This window comes from Hylobates moloch, unplaced genomic scaffold, assembly GCF_009828535.3.
Source record: "Hylobates moloch isolate HMO894 unplaced genomic scaffold, HMol_V3 SCAFFOLD_6, whole genome shotgun sequence".
NCBI classification, from domain to species: Eukaryota; Metazoa; Chordata; class Mammalia; order Primates; family Hylobatidae; genus Hylobates; species Hylobates moloch.
In genome coordinates this window covers 123,824,373-123,841,498 of record NW_026652281.1, presented here as the reverse complement: position 1 = coordinate 123,841,498, position 17,126 = coordinate 123,824,373, and the positions used below count along the sequence as shown (strand labels likewise).

The 17,126-nt window shown below is 40.8% G+C and overlaps 1 protein-coding gene and 1 pseudogene across 16 annotated transcripts in view; both read left to right on the top strand.

Moving 5' to 3' along the window:
- The window catches only part of PPP2R2B (protein phosphatase 2 regulatory subunit Bbeta), a 503,044-nt gene that overhangs the window by 377,618 nt on the left and 108,300 nt on the right, over positions 1–17,126 (top strand). For all 16 annotated transcript variants that reach the window (XM_032158260.2, XM_032158258.2, XM_032158257.2 and 13 more), the window contains 2 exons: positions 13,779–13,876; positions 16,707–16,872. In XM_032158260.2, the coding sequence (XP_032014151.1) occupies positions 13,779–13,876; positions 16,707–16,872 (264 nt within the window). The remainder of the gene's footprint in view (positions 1–13,778; positions 13,877–16,706; positions 16,873–17,126) is intronic.
- Positions 7,058–9,598, top strand: LOC116471674 (keratin, type II cytoskeletal 8-like; annotated as a pseudogene).

Here is a 17,126-nt window from a genome sequence, read left to right as displayed (position 1 = left end):
AGCTTCAAAAGGAGAAGGGAAGGGAGGGAGAGATGAGTGGAAAGCAGAAAAGAGAGAAGAGGCGTGAGGTCAGGAGAGAGGGAGAGAAGGTAAGGAGGAAGAAACTAAAAAAATCAAGAGGTCTTTTATTCATAGCAATCACATGGATCTCTGAAATGCTGATATATGAGAGAAATTCTTGCAATATTAAATGTTTTAAGAATCTTGTTAAACCTTATATGAAGAGAAGATTTCAATAGCATTTTTCTTACTATCCAGATTTTGGCTATGGGTAGGGTTTGAACCTGTACAGATTTTATTTCAAATGTTAGTGGTGACCAGTCCTCATTCCTGGCCTGTTCATCTACACATTTATTTTTTTATTCATTCAGCAATTCCACCTTCTTTCTTCTTCATCATTATTTTTTTCCTGGTGGTTGGAGCTTTCCCATCAGCTTATAAACATGCTGTTATTTCTATGACATTGTGAAAGTACTCTCTTGATCCCACTTTCCTTACCATCTTTCACCTCATTTCTTTGCTACTCTTAAAGGAGTTGTACATAGTCACCATCTCCAATTCCTCTCCTCCCATTCTCTCTGAAACCTACTCCAATTAAGTTTTATGGCCACCATCCCATAGAAACTATACATTACTCAAAGTTAAAAGTGAGCTCCACAGTACTAAGCTCAAAGTTTTACTCTAAACTTTTAGCTTGCCTATGAGCAGTATGTGACATGGTTGGTCACTCGTCTGAACTTCACTTGGTTTCCAGGACATTACGTTTCTTTGATTTTCCTATTATCTCACTGGTCATTCCCTTTGTTTTTTTCCCTGGATTTTCTTCTTCTCCCCCCAACTTTTTCAATGCTGGAGTGCCCTACTGTTCAGCTCTTGGTCCTCTTCATTTATTTTAATGCACTCACTCCCCAAGACCTCATCTGGTCTTGTTGCTTTAAACACTATCTGAATGCTAATAACTCCCAAATTTATATCACCAGCTCAATCCCCTCTCCTGAACTCCAAATTCTTATTTCCAGTTATCTCCTCAACTTCTGTATTTATAAACCTCTCACATTTCACATGCATAAAACTGAACATCTGGTCCCCAAAAAGCCTGCTTTACTCACAAAATTCTCAGTGATGGCAACTCTAACATGCCAGTTGCTGAGACCAAAAACTTTGGGATCATCCTTGATTCTTATATTTTTTCAAACCCTATAATCAATCCATCAGCAAATCCTCACAGGTCAACTTTCAATATCATCCAGAAAATGGCCAGTTCTCTTCACCTCCACAGCCTACACCATGGTTTATCTCGCCTTTATTATCTCAATACACTCCCCAATTCTACCTCAGCCCTCTACGGTCTGTTATCAACACTGTAGCCAAATTGAGTCTTGTAAAAGCACATCACTTGTCTATTTAGTATCCTTCCAACAGCTATCCCTTTCACTTTTTTATTGTGGTAAAATGTACATAACATAAACCTTACCATTTTAACTATTTTTCAGTATACAGTTTGGTGGCATCAAATACGTTCACATTGTTGTGCCCATTTCACTTTTAGTAAAAGAGTCCTTGCTGTGTTATACAAGACTCTATACCATCTGAACCTCTCATTTCTCCTACCTATTTGCCCCTTGTTTGTTCTGCTCTAGGCACACTGATCCCTTAACACATGTTCGTTTCCCTCTTAGGGTCTTTCCACTGTCAGTTTCATCTCTTTGGAACACTCTTCCTACAGATACCTGCATCGTGAATGCCTCCACTCCTTCAAGTCTCCCCCATGAAGTCTGTCACAACTACGCTATTGAAATTGCAGCCTCCCTGCAAAGCCAGTCCTGTTCATCTTACTCAGCTCTATTTGTTTTCCTTAGTACATAACATACAATGTAATTTAGTATGTTCATTGATGATTATCTTTTCTCCACAACTAGAATGTAAGATGCATGAGGACAGATATCTTATCTATTTTTAATTGACATTTCTTTAATATCTGGAATAGTACTTGACACATAGTTGGTGTGTTCAATGTACATTTGTTGAGTGAATAAATGGGTCAATGAATGAATTGATTAACCCTAAATCTTGAGACGTTGTTTGGAGATTCTAGCAGGGGAACGCAGCTACTCATATACCCTTGACCGAAGACCAGTCCTCCTCTCTTGGGGATGGTCGTGCTCTTCAACTCATTGTGCAGCTCTGGGAGGGATGCATACGGAGTGGTGAGGGAGGAAGGAGACACCCGCCTAGCCATCCAGATCAGCCAAATCAACCCTGGCAATCAATGGGGTGACAGATATTGCAACCAGATCAGCCTCATGTCCTATTAAGATTAAATCTTTCCTGACTTTTCTAGTTTTAATATTATTCATTGTTATCTAAACTGCTACATGACCATGAAGTCAAATATAATAGATTTTCTAAATATCCGATTTTCAGTGGATAGATAAAAGCAGTAAGTATTTACTATTTACTAAGCCTTTATCCTGATGAATATTTATTAAAGATTGGGTCCTGCTGCTGATGAAAATCAACGCTAGTTTATTCATTCTGTATTTTACTCTTACCTACTGTGTGTACAGTATTGCATTCAATGCTTTAAAATATGCATATTATCCAAAAGAGAGCATACTTCATAATATTCTTCAAAATACCACAACTCCTAGCCAGAAATTAGAAGGAGGGAGAAAGAGAAAAAATACTAAGTGATTCATAGTATTATAATTGGCACGCTTGTTTCTAATACTTTCCATTTTATTTGCTAAGACCATTGAAAAACCATCATAACATAATAATAGCTTGTGAACTATTAGCAACATACTTATTTTGTTTGACATCGGGACCTCATGTTTTAGGAGGAAAAAATCAAATCCTTGCCTATCATATTCTTCATTTACTTCTTTAGGCCCACCTACAGTTTAACAAAAATATGCATTGTATTTAGTGTTGAATTTGTCCTTTAAAGAAATAAAAGAGATTTATTGCATGCAAGGATATGGCTGAGATGTGTTTCCCTGAGTTCTGATAAGGACTTCTACTTCCCTCTAGGAAAAAAAAAATTCTTTGACTTAAAAATCTCTATGATCAGAATCTTTGAACAACCTTTCCCCAACATTGTAATTGTATCCCAATCTCCCATTACCTCCCAGTCCTCTAAACTGAGAGTTTCACAAGGGCAAGTACCAGTTGTGTTTATTTATTACTATATCCCTGGTACCCAGCCCAGTGACATGCACATAATAGGTGTTCATTAAATCGAGTCCTTTCATCTCAGATGTATTTGCTCATCCACTTTGGCTTTCTTATTACCACCTCCATGCCCTCTCCCAAGTAGCACCCTACCTGGACATCCTTTCTTCCCCAACCCATCTGCTTTCTCTTCCTGTTATTCATAGGACCCTGAATCCCTGCCAATGCTGCAAAGGCTTTTTAGGACAAGACCTATTCTTTATTGAGCAATGTATCTCATTCTAAAATCATCAAACACTCACTATTCCAAATGAGAACCTTTTCTTGCTTCACATCTTAAGTAAATGTTTACATCTACCCAGGATACATATTTTGATTATTGGTACTTTGTTTAGGGTTATCCATTCTCTATATGTTGGTCTACTTTGGTATTGGCTCTCTTCAATGCTCATTCAGTGATCCATTAAAGAAAAAAGATGAATTGCTTGATGACTTGTGAGTATAGAAAAAAAAAGATTGAGAAACATCTGTTATATACTAAGAGACTCGGCTAGGCACTGAGGGTTTAGTGGTGAACAAGTTCCTTGTGAAGTTTACAATGAAGAGACTGAAACAGGCATTTAAATGATTCTAATATCATTGTGATAAATGCTAATGATTAGTGGTGATAACTTATAAAGGCAAAGTATGGGGAGCAATGAGGCTGCATAATAAAGGGAGCTGTCTTGGGCTTAAAAGAAGTCACACAGGGCTTCTTAAGGAAGTGATACCTGAGCCAGCCCCCAAATATGGGGAATTTTAGTCTCCACAAAGTGGATACCATGTCTTACTGACTTCAGAGCATCTGGCAAAGCAAAATTTCTGACCAAACATGTGCCAGATGCCATAATATGTGTGTTTGGGTAGCAGGTAGCACGAGGCCTGCCCAAGAACTCCCATTTCCCCACAGATGTGAGAGCTTTGTCATTTTGGACCTGGAGTCCTGCTGACTTTGGGGTCAGCCATAGATGTCCCATGTTGAATGGATAATAGATCTGAATGATTGACAGAGTTTGTATTGCCTGAGCAGTTAATTACTCCTCTGCTTTTTGAAAGATTGGGTGACAGATGGTAAACACCTTGACAGCAGATTCCACTGTAAACCACACAGGTGTGTAGACAAGTCTGAACTGCTATCAATTTCCCACTGTATTTTTCTGTACTCAGAGACTTATAATTTTTAAGACTCCTTTACCCTTTAGGTGAATTTTGTTCCAACTATGGGAAAATTTTATCTTCTAGGCTTCTATGTTGCAGGAACTTGTTTTGAATAAAAGGCAATCTTTATCAACCCACATGTCCTTGGGTTGATTCAAACCTGTTTAGTGTTGGAGATTTGGTCAGCCTGGGGAAGCTGTGTGCATTTTAATGGGAACAGCATGGCATTCATTACTCACCTGCTTCTCACCATCTGGATTTTCACAGCTCAGCAAGCATGGTGGGCTTCCTGCATATTAGCAGGGAAAGCTTGGCTCCTAAGGAGGGTGTGGCTAGGTATCTCTGAAGTCGTAATTTTCAAAGGAACACCATGAATAAATTGGGGTTGGCATTCTATCCCAGTATGCTGCTTTCATATTTGAATGGTTGAAAAATAATACACCATCTCCACAGCAGGGGAAGGAGGAAAAACATAAATCATCTTAATACCGGGAATCAAGGAAGTAGGAAGGAAAATTGGTTGTGTGGTAGAGTGAAATGGAAATGTGCATGTGAGAATTTGTGCAAAGATGTTGTAAGACAAGGGAGTTTCCAACTCAACACGCATTAATAACCTGGCCCTGTGCAAAGTGCTATAAGGAAAACAAAGGTGGAAAGACATGTATAGTAGCATGAATTTAGATGAATATAACAGAAAACTTACTAACAGTAGCTTAAACCACAGGGTTTAACAATTTCAGACATAGGCTGTCTTAAGGTAGGTTTTAGTTGTTCAACAATGTCATCAAAGATATTGTCTCATTCTCCCATCTGTCATTCTCAGCTTCTTAGCCTTTTAAAGTCCATAGGCTTATTACCTCATGGTCACATGATGGCTGCCACAGCCCCACATATTATGAACACATTTAATTACAAACAAAGGCAGGAAGCAAGGAAGAGTCCGGTCAGAAGGCCTCCCGTCACTTACTTCCTTTTATTCAGGGAAGAAAACTCTTTCCCAGAATCTCTGTCCCCCTCCTGCTTCCCCAGGAGACTTTCCTATATGCCTCATTGGCCAGATCTGGATCACACAATTACCCCTAGCCACAAGGGAGACTAAAAAGCAAGTATGTGGGTTTTCCAGCCTCTACAGTGGGACAGTAGGAGGCAGGCAAGGAAGAAAGACACTGAGTAGGAGTAGCCAACCAAGAGTATCTGCCATGACACATCAACTGCCATTAATGGGCTTGATCTACAGGGTCAGACTGACATTTAAGTAGTGCCCATTTTTAAATAATGCACTTATGGTTAAGTAGGAAACAGCCATTGTGATAAGAGCTTGGGACTTGGAGCTATTGGACCCTTCTATCTGTATTCTTTCATATGAGAGGTATCCAGCACCAGGTTGAAGATAAAACCAGTATGCACAGAATTAATTAAATGAAAGGAAAAAGATTCAGTATCCAAATACCAGACACTGGTTGGATGACAGAAGAAACAATTCTGGATCAAACAGAAAGTATGTATTACACACAGTAGGTCAAGGATAGCAAGCATGTGGCATGTGTAATCAGAACTGTGTATTTACTACTTCTGTCTTTAGTACCAAACTAAATGAGTGTGAGAAGCAGTGTCAAGTTAAGAAGGTGATGCTACTGAATCAGGAACTCAAACATAGTTCCATTTAAAGACAAGGACATACATGAAAAGATAGAATACTTCATGGATAACCTAGTTTGGGTGCAGGTTGGCAAAAGTGTATTGATGAATTTTTTTAACTCCATACCACTCAAACAGAATCCCAAATAGTAATAACATCTAGACAGAAAGATTAAAAAAAAATCTTTGACTCTGTGTACTGAGAAAATAATTATTGGTGCCAAATCAAGTTGAGTCATATCAATAGAGACCAGTAGTGTTAAACCTCGTATCTACACAGCATTTTTAACTCTTACAAGCTCTTATATCTATCAGTTCATTTTATTCCTATGATTTTACTTCTTTTGGAAGAATTGTCCACTAAAAAGAGCAGTATGAAGGAACTTTCTGGGGTTAATGGAATTGTTCTTTATCATGATAGTGGTTATAGATACATATCTCTATGCATTTGTCAAAATCTGTAGAACCGGATGCCACAAAAAATGAATTTTACACACATACACACACACACACAGACATACATAGATACACACACATACATATATAGATATATAGATATACAGATATAGAGTTTTTTTTTTTTTCGAGACCAAGTCTGGCTCTGTCGCCCAGGTGTGAGTGCAGTGGCATGATCTCGGCTCACTGCAACCTCCGCCTCCCAGGCTCAAGCGATCCTCCCACCTCAGCCTCCCAAGTAGCTGGGACCACAGACATACACCACCATGCCGAGCTAACTTTTTTATTTTTGGTAGAAATGGTGTTTCACCATGCTACCCAGCCTGGTCTCGAACTCCTGAGCTCAAGCGATCCACCTGCCTCAGCCTCCCAAAGTGCTGAGATTACAGGCGTGAGCCACCGTGCCCAGCCTATATATAAATTTTAAATTTTTAAAAAGTTTTAAAGCTGCTAAGTACTAAAATCTTTCATTCAGTTTGAAAACAAATTAAAATTGTTTACAAGTTAAAAAGTGTTCAAGTGTTTATGGTTATGGCAAAAAATAGAAAATACTGAAGATTTAGAAAAAGACCTTAAGAAAATAAATTATGTACGTCCTACACCAAAACAGTACCATTTTGGATTCTCCCTAATAAACTTTTGTCTATATAGACAGAGTGTGTGGGTATGTGTAGTCATTAACAATTACTTGTAGGAGAGTCAGATTGTAAAGGAAACTTAGTTTTATATTTTAAGTGCCACCTTGTCATTAACAGAGTTTCTGTAAGTGTACATATTGCTTTACCTGTTAGAAAAGATATATTCTACCAAGAAGCAGCTTCTCCGCTCCTTCTGGAATCTCCGCCTGGTTCAGCCCGCCTGCCTCCACTCGTGCCTCCACCATGTCCATCAGGGTGCAGAAGTCCTACAAGGTGTCTACCTCTGGCACCCGGCCCTTCTGCAGCTGCTCCTACACGAGTGGGCCTGGCGTCCGCATCAGCTCCTTGAGCTTCTCCCGAGTGGGCAGCAGCAGCTTCCGGGGTGGACTATGGTGGGGCCAGTGGCATGGGAGGCCTCACTGCCGTCCCGGTCAACCAGAGCCTGCTGAGCCCCCTTAACCTGGAGGTGAACCCCAACATCCCTGCTGTGCCCACCCAGGAGAAGGAGCAGATCAAGACCCTCAACAACAAGTTTGCCTCCTTCGTCGACAAGGTACGGTTCCTGGAGCAGCAGAACAAGATGCCGGAGACCAAGTGGAGCTTCCTGCAGCAGCAGAAGACAGCTGGGAGCAACATGGACAACATGTTCGAGAGCTACATCAACAGCCTTAGGCGGCAGCTGGAGACTCTGGGCCAGGAGAAGCTGAAGCTGGAGGCGGAGCTTGGCAACACGCAGGGGCTGGTGGAGGACTTCAAGAACAAGCATGAGGATGAGATCAATAAGCGTACAGAGATGGAGAATGAATTTGTCCTCATCAAGAAGGATGTGGATGAAGCTTACATTAACGAGGTAGAGCTGGAGTCTTGCCTGGAAGGGCTGACGAGATCAACTTCCTCAGGCAGCTATATGAAGAGGAGATCCGGGAGCTGCAGTCCCAGATCTCGGACACGTCTGTGGTGCTGTCCATTGACAACAGCCGCTCCCTGGACACGGACAGCATCATCGCTGAAGTCAGGGTACACTACGAGGAGATCGCCAACTGCAGCCGGGTGGAGGCCGAGAGCATACATCAGATTAAGTATGAGGAGCTGCAGACGCTGGCTGGGATGACCTGCGTCTTACAAAGACTGAGATCTCTGAGATGAACCGGAACGTCAGCTGGCTCCAGGCTGAGACTAAGGGCCTCAAAGGCTGGAGGATTTCCCTGGAGGCCGGCATCGCGGATGCCGAACAGCGCAGGCAGCTGGCCATTAAGGATGCCAACGCTAAGCTGTCGGAGCTGGAGGCCGCCCTTCAGCAGGCCAAGTAGGACATGGCGCGGCAGCTGCGTGCCTACCAGAAGCTGATGAACATCAAGCTGGCCCTGGACATCGAGATCGCCACCTACAGGAAGCTGCTGGAAGATGCAGAACATGAGTATCCATACGAAGACCACCAGCGGCTATGCAGGTTGTGTGAGCTTGGCCTATGGGGGCCTCACAAGCTCTGGCCTCAGCTACCTCCTGGGCTCCAGCCCCTGCTCTAGTGCAGGCTCCAGCCCCTTCAGCCGCACCAGCTCCACCAGGGCCATGGTTGTGAAGAAGATCGAGACCCGAGATGGGAAGCTGGTGTCCTCTTCCTGCCCAAGTGAACAGCTGCGGCAGCCCCTCCCAGCCTGCCCCTCCTGCGGCTGCCCCAGAGCCCAGGAGGGAGGCTGCTGTGCAAGGAAGCACAGGGAACAGGAGACTTACCTGAGGCTCAGCCCTAGCCCTCAGCCCACCCGCGGTGGAGTTAACTGCCTGGGGACCCCCGCCCCTTGCCCATGCCTCCAGCTACAAAACAATTCAATGGTTTTTTGTTCTGTTTTGTTTTGTTTTTCTGTCCAAAATAAAACCTCAGCTACCTCTGCCAAAAAAAAAAAAAAGAAAGAAAAGATATATTCTGAAATGAAAACGCTTTGACAAAATTGCAATCATTTGACATAAACTGTTTTATTGACTGATTATTTTCTAAATTTTATGACATATTAACATCTTTCAACAAGGTCATCTTGGCATAATCCCAGTAGGAGTATTTGGGTTTGGCCATAACCAGACTTTTTTCCTATCCCCTCCCCAACCCCCTATTTGTGGAAAATTTACTCAAATGCACTATTTCAGTTACCAAAACTTACCAAAGTAAACCTTATCAGAGAAAATGGATGCTGACTTTGGACTGTGAACCAGGACCCAAGAAGGAGACCACAGTTTTATATGGATGGGAGGAACAACTGTAATTCCCATCAGGACGCCTAAGAATCCTGTTTGTTTAATGATCCACAAAGTAGTCATTGCCAGTCTAGCTAGAAGCCTCTGTGCTGGGATGACAAATGATACACATCCTACCTCCCCCACCACCCACCCAGATTCATTACCCATTAATCATGGCACCCCAGCCTAGAAGTGACCCCGCAAAACCTTCTCAACACAAACCTGGTAGCTATGATCATTTCACCATTGTCATTCACTATGAAATATATTTTCCGTTCTTATCTTAGCTGAAGGAGAAAACTACCAAAACCCAATCCAGTCATCAGAAATAAAGCTAAGTATTGAGTGGGCAGAACTAGTCAGCTGATGCAAGTAGGGTAAATGACTTTATGATATTATCTACCAAATGTTTCTTAGATGAAAGATAAAACATTTAATGGGCTCTGAAAGCTAAATTGCATTACCCTTGCATTTCCATCTCTATGATTGATGTTGAGAGGTCAGTGCTAGTGACCTGGTCAGTAAGATATTCCATCTGTAGACTTTGAGTTTAGATCCTAAGTCTAAACTGAGTCTCCATTTTATCAAAACAGTCACCCTGCTATGTGAGCTGTATATCACCTAATAATCCAGGTGCCTGCCTCAACTCAATTCTTTGGCATTGCATAGACTCCAGCCTAGCGTGATACTGCAAGAGACTAGGGATGAACTAGGAGATTCCTCTGTTTCCGTAAGCCTCACAATCATTAGCCTCACATGCGTATCATTGTTAAGTCAATATCTATTATTCAGGTAAATAATACTTTATGTATGAAATTACCAGTCCAGAACTTTTGTAGGATGCTGAGATTGATTTAAAAAAAAAATAATCAACTCAGCCTTAATAGTGCCTGTTGAGCTAGAAATGGGGTTACCAGGCCACCATCTTGTGGAAATTAAATCAGCACAAATAGATTTGGAGCAAGGCAAACTTCACACTACCCAGGGTTTCCTTTAAAAATCATTTTAACTACATTTGACTTTTCTAGCTGTTTCTGGCTTTTGTTTTTAGTCAATGTGTACTTTATCCACATCTATATACAACAGAGGAAAAATGCTCAAGTTTGTAGTTTCTTGATCAACAGCATGATTAGGCTGAGCATTTAATGAAATGTGGGATTGTCATATAAACTTATAATTTAAAGGTGAAAGCCATGTTGAACTTGATGAATTGATTTCTGTTGATCATGATTTCAAATGACGTTATTATCTCTAAACTTGCTACCTTATTACTACATCCTCTTTCCATATCACAAAATTATTTTGTCTTGAGCAGTATATTTTCCAGTTTAAACTGCCTTACCAAAGAGCACGCTGCAAACACTAGAGTATTTGTATCAGAAGTTTCAGTGTCTTGAAATTGAAATGTACAGTGGTTCGTGAGTTTTGCATCAATTATTAAACAGTCATAGATAAAGATATGCAGAGATGGATGGGGCAGTAAAGTATTCCAGTTACACCTACTGGCTTAGCAATGATAAATGAGTCAGGAAACATGAAAGTTCAAAACAAGTATTAACTTGAGCTGCCAATGGCTTATTCTCTGAAGGGAAGTAGACAATAGCATGATATAAACAGGTTCATGTACAGAGCAGCTGGCTAGTAGAATTAAAATAAAGGTAAGGTCTCTGCAAGAGGACTAAGGAATTTCAGAATCCTGCCATGCAAATCACCCTTTCTCTTACAAGGTTCTTGAGGGAGACATAGCATTGCAAAATAATAACACCTGGAAAACAAATGAAATATTTGTATTACCTGGGACCATGTCTAATATTCCATAATGCAGAATTCTAATAATACTGGCCTAAATCATGTGACTTTGACTTCCACTTGGATCCCGCCTTGTTTTGACTTGCATGGGTCTTAGAGTAAAGACATTTTCAGAGTCTAGGACTAAGGAAAATACATGTGTCATCCCCTGGGAAAGCAAATGTTGTTGCCCTTGGAGTAATATTGTCTTGGCAACTGAGCCAAGAGCTCACATTAGGAAAAGCTACTTAACTCTCTACTGATACCCAACTTCACCAAAAGGAAAGCCCCATCTTTAGTTCTCATTGTAAGGCCCTTGCAGCCCACCCAGAACTCTAGTGTTCTGCATTAATCACTGTCCAGTGAAAGGGCATAGACTGCATGTAAGCAGAACTTTAGAACGTAGCTCTAAGACAAGAGTCGGGCATTGTAAACCTCAGGCCTGACTCCCACCACCCTCTCATTATTTCCTGCTACTCTTTCTTTCTGAGAAATGTTTGTATTTGAGCAGTTCAAGAGCCTTGAACTGGACCAGCCTTTGTACCTGACCAAAGACAAAAAGTGAAAAGCCATAGCCATGCCCGCTTTAGGCTGTACCCAAATTGGAAGCCCCATGAATAACCCTTTGCTAACCACTCATTGAAAAGCCAGAAGCAGTGGTTAATGTTAGAAGTATAACTTAGTACTGGTACTTTCAAGCAGGGCAATCAGAAGCAACTGCAAATGTTAAGTAGATGCCTTCTCTCCTCTAAACATGGGAGTAGTTTGCTAAGATGGGCAAACTATAACAAAGGAAAGTAGTCAAATAACTCACTTGAGGTGTCTGGCTTTCTCACTGGCTGGACTTTCTTCTCAATTCATGGGCATTGGTTACATAAATGGACCTTCTAAACTTACATCTGGAACTTAGTAACCATATTGCTTATTTTGTGTTTCCTTAAGATAGTATTCACTGGAGGAGTCTTCTTGAGAAAATGAACTAGATTTCTAGTTAAAAGCATCAGTATTAGAATGACATAGCCTATTCCAAGTGAAGACTCTGTACGCCAGAAGTCATAAACTGATAACCCACAAACCATATTCAGCCCAAGATATGATTAACTTTTTCATTCTCATGGCATTGAAAAAAATACTTGCCAACGTATAAACTAAGAGATTTTTGCATAAAAGTCTTGATTTCCAGCTTCCTATATATATTTAAACAATGAGAACATCAGGCAATACATGGCAATACAGGCAATCACGGCCCCAATCAGCTTAAGCTGAATAGGCACTTGCCCCGTTAAAGGAGACATACATAGTCTTTCCAGTTCACCTATGTTACTTTGTGGCCCTGTAGGGCTTTGAATTTGCTATCTATGAGGTCAATCATCTAAGAAGTCAAAACAAGAAATCAAGAATTGTTCTTTTAAATGTGTCTAGCTTGAAAGTGACCAAGGTTTATGCCTTATTTTTGTTAACTTCTGCACAATGAATGACCATAAGGAGCCTTTTCATACATGGAAAAGAACAGTTATATGTGAATTGGAGAATTTTACACTACTTACCTGAACAAATCAGGCATACAAAGAAAATCCTGAAATAATGATATAAAAGTAAGATTTGAGATCAGAATTACTCAGGGGTAATTGCCTTAGTTTTCCACCTCACTGTTTCTCCTTACCTAGACATTATCTTCAGAATGTTCCTGTCAAAGGCCATAGTCATAATTCCCCTGCCTCTTTTTTTTTTTTTTTTTTTTTTTAACTCATTTGCACTCTTGGTAGCAATTGTTGGAGCCCTGCAGGGGAATAATTGTGGGGGAATTAACCTCTGACATTTTTCTAAAAATAGCCCTAATAAATCCAATCATAGGTAATTTACCTGTCCATGTTCCTCCGGGGGTAACCAGCATGGAAGAAAGACTTGGCAGGCTGGCATTCCTTCAGCAATTATCTGTGATCTGAGTTCCTGGTGCCTGTGCATTTTCTCTGATTAGAAATACGGAGTACAAATTGCCCTCACTTCTCTGCCCTTATGACCTTGTTTTCTCAGCACCCTTCTCCTGGGGTTGAAATAAGGCATGCTCTTCCAGAAGGATGTGTTGGGCTCACAAAAAAAGAAGGAGCACAGGCCAAGCTGGAGCATTCTTCAGTTCCTTCCTTGAATTATCGACTGGTGGAGTTTTCCCAATGATTTCTTTGTGCTCTGTTCCTCCATTTTCCGTGTCTGAGCTTCAAGCATCCTAACCCTGCTTCATCACAGCCCCTAGCCCTGATTTGAATAGCCACAGCTGAAGCCTGTGTGGGGAAGATTCTTGGTGTAAAGGCCATGGGTGCACGAAGGGTCTGTGGTTGGTAGAAATCATCAAAGAAAATCACCATTTCCTTCGGCCATCATGAAGTTAATTTTCTCTTCCTTAAAAGGGTATAAATGTGTTTTTCCCTTTTATTCTCTCCAGATGTTCCAGGAGACCACTGTGCAGTGTGGGCATCTGGGAAATTTACTTCCCAAGTGCCACTTCTGGTGGCATTTAAAACCTAGAACATAACATCCTTGTAAATTCCACTGCGGAGACAAAGCCCTAAGCCCTTAAATGCATAGAAAAGTATATCTATTATCTATCCTTTCAAAGTAAGTGTGCAGTTACTTAAATTGCCTTTGTCTTCTTCTTTGCAGCTGACATTATCTCTACGGTAGAATTCAACCACACGGGAGAATTACTAGCGACAGGGGACAAGGGGGGTCGGGTTGTAATATTTCAACGAGAGCAGGAGGTAAGTGGTGGTGAATGCAAAATGCCCATTTTCTTCACTTTTTAAAGGAGGCCTCCTACTGTTCCTTAATCCTTACGTGTCGCCCTTAACCTTGATGCTTTGCTCGAAAACTAAAAACTGCCAAAAAGTCATTAACATCAACAGTTATACATTCAGACTCATAAAAGCCCTGTAAAAGAAAGCCTTTCTGGGCATGGCCTTATCTTTCTACTCCTGGATGTTACACCTGCAAAACAACTTCACTTCTCGCCTGACCTGCAAAATTCCATGGGTGCTTGTTGAGCGTAACTCCTCCTTTTTCAGTGGGATCTGTCATAGAGCCATTGAAATTCAGTCTTCCTTGATTTCAGGTGCTGCCAGAATATGTAGGAGGAAAAAAAACATAGTTTATTTGCCAACAGATGTGAAGAGGACGACTTGGGACAGGAGAGAAAAAAATGATAGCTTGCCTCACCAAAGGGAGTAAAAGGCCACAAACTGGCATCTGAGAAAGCATATGACACACATCGCAGTATCACTGTAGGTGACACAGAGGCCCCTGGAGCTGAGTGCTGCATATAGAACCATTTCTGAGCAGGAGTTCTAACTTCCAGTGACTCTCATAAACCCATTTCTTCCTGAGACATGGGTTCCACTAGGAATTGTTTCTCTTTTTCATATAAATTGAGTTTTTTGGTGTCTGCTTCTATTTGTCAGAATGGAATTATGGCCCAGTTTGATTTCCTTGGTCTCCCCTGGCATGGTCTTGGAGCTTCCAGCAGGCCAGTCTGTGTTCTAGTAACTCTCCCATCTGCCACTGCCTGCCTCTGAGATTCACCAGGCACTTGGGAAGCATGAGGGAGGCCCAGTGTGAGAGGAAGGTTTCACAAGAGACTTCCCTAGCAATTTAAAGCCTGCTTTGTGCCTCAAAGCCATTTGCGGTACACCTCCCCTCAAAAAAGGAAAGCCTCATTTAGAGGTGATATATTTGGTAATTGCACATTATTTGCAATTAATTTCTATAAGGGCATCGTAATCCCTTGGGGTTCCATATAAATTCAAGTGTTCAGCATTAAATCAGGCATCTAGCCTATTCCATTGGCCCTGGAAACACGAAAATGTGGTTGGCAAGTAGAAACTAATAGCTCTTCGTGACCTGGAATATTTCCTACTTTTCCAGAGCTGCCTAGTGCTAATTGGTCTGGCACATACTACACACACTTGACAGTCTGATTTGGATGGTAGCAAATCAACACCCTTATAAATGTATTGTTAAGGTGGACTGGCTCTCTCTGCAAATGAGCAGGATAGTACCAAGTATGTCAGCATTTAAAGTCTTTTGAACACTCATTTTCAAACCTCCTTTTCCAGCTTTTTCTCAAAAAAAAAAAAAAAACCAATTAGGTTCGCAGTGATGGTAAAGAGGAACCAGAGGAGCTATTTAGCATAAATTACCCAAGGCAGCATGTTGCCAGTAATATTCTGCTCTACATTTTCCGTTAGCTATTTATAGGTTTCACCTATTTTAATTTAGTGAAATAGTTGGGAAGCCTGATTCATTAATAGAATGATGGGGGACACATTTTCTAAAGCAGGGTAGTTTTGTTCAATAAAAAATAAATGTCAATGAGGATAACGAACCTGCAGTTAAGCGTTAAGCTTTGTGGCCAGTCTTGGGACTAAAATGAGAAACAAACCCAGTGACATCATCTAGGGCAGACCTGCTTTTGACATCAGTGGGTGAGCTCCAGGAGTGAATTCTCAGGAGGCACACACCCAGAGAGTCCGCACAAATACATTACACACCCAGGGTTCAGCACTCTCACTGCTCAGTAAGTTGAGATTTGGGTTTGGATATTTTATATCCACCTAGAAACATACATTTGGAAATTAACCCTTTTATTAAGAGTCAGGATTTTGTGACAAATGTTTAATAAGACTCATATTTGTATTTTTGAGTTTTTCAAAGCCTGCTTTTTGAAGCTCTTGGTAATAAGGACCTAAAATACCTTAAATAAAACTTCCCTTTCCGCTTTCCTCCTCTTCTCCTTCTTTCTTTCACATCCTGTTTTTTTCTCCTCTCTTCCTTTCTTCTTTTTCTTCCTGTTTCTGCAGACCCTTGCCCTTGTGTTTAATTCTCTCATCATATATGTAGTCCCTGCTGTTTGCTCATTGCATAATCAGTGCTAGAGGAAAGCCAAGAGGTAAAGTCTCATCATTCCTTAATGATGCAGGTAGCATCCCTGAGCTCCTGTCTGCTTTGTCACTCATGTTGGAAAGAAAAAAAAAAAAAAAGGAGCAGGGGCATATCTGATGCCCAAATCTGCTCCTTATGAGCTGTGAGACCTAGGGAAAGTCATTTAATATCTGAGCCTCTTTTGTCCATTTCCTTGCCCCACCTACCTCAGAGATTTCATGAGAATCAGGTGAGATCTTAAAAGGCCAGTGAAAGTCACAGATGCTACAACTTTGTGCTCTCTTTAAGGGGTCCACGTAAGTATTTACGAATGCCACTGTGGGATGGCTCACTCCAAAGGGTGACTGCAGCATCTGTTAGGATGCAAAAAGAAAATATTAGAACTTCTATTTATATTGATTTTAAAATTTTGTTCTATTTTAATATATTTCTATGTATGTATTATGTATACTATATGATAGTACAGAAGTTCATGTGTATAATTATATATATATATATATATATATATATTTTTTTTTTTTCAGAGGTGCTAGTGACTATCATGGCCCCTACCCTCATCCCACCCTCAATGACTACTGGAAAAGAAAGAGTTGGCGAGTTTTACAGTTAGCTACTGTGATTTAATCTTTTGTCTATTTTTTTCCTTTCCTACAGAGTAAAAATCAGGTTCATCGTAGGGGTGAATACAATGTTTATAGCACATTCCAGAGCCATGAACCCGAGTTCGATTACCTGAAGAGTTTAGAAATAGAAGAAAAAATCAATAAAATAAGATGGCTCCCCCAGCAGAATGCAGCTTACTTTCTTCTGTCTACTAATGGTAGGTGGAAGTGATTTTTCCTGTTTGGTATTTTCAGAGATACAGTCGGCCAAACTATATACTTCAATCTCTCTTATCCTCAATTTTCCTTTGAACTGTGTGGGCTGTTGAAAAACTTAGAAATAACATTTGCAAGATGCTTAGCAGAGTGCCTGGCACACAAAGATTAGGCCCTCAATAAATAGTAACTATTGTTTTTTAAAATATTAAATTTATGACCCAATTATGTGAGACCCATTATCTGCAGTTTTCAA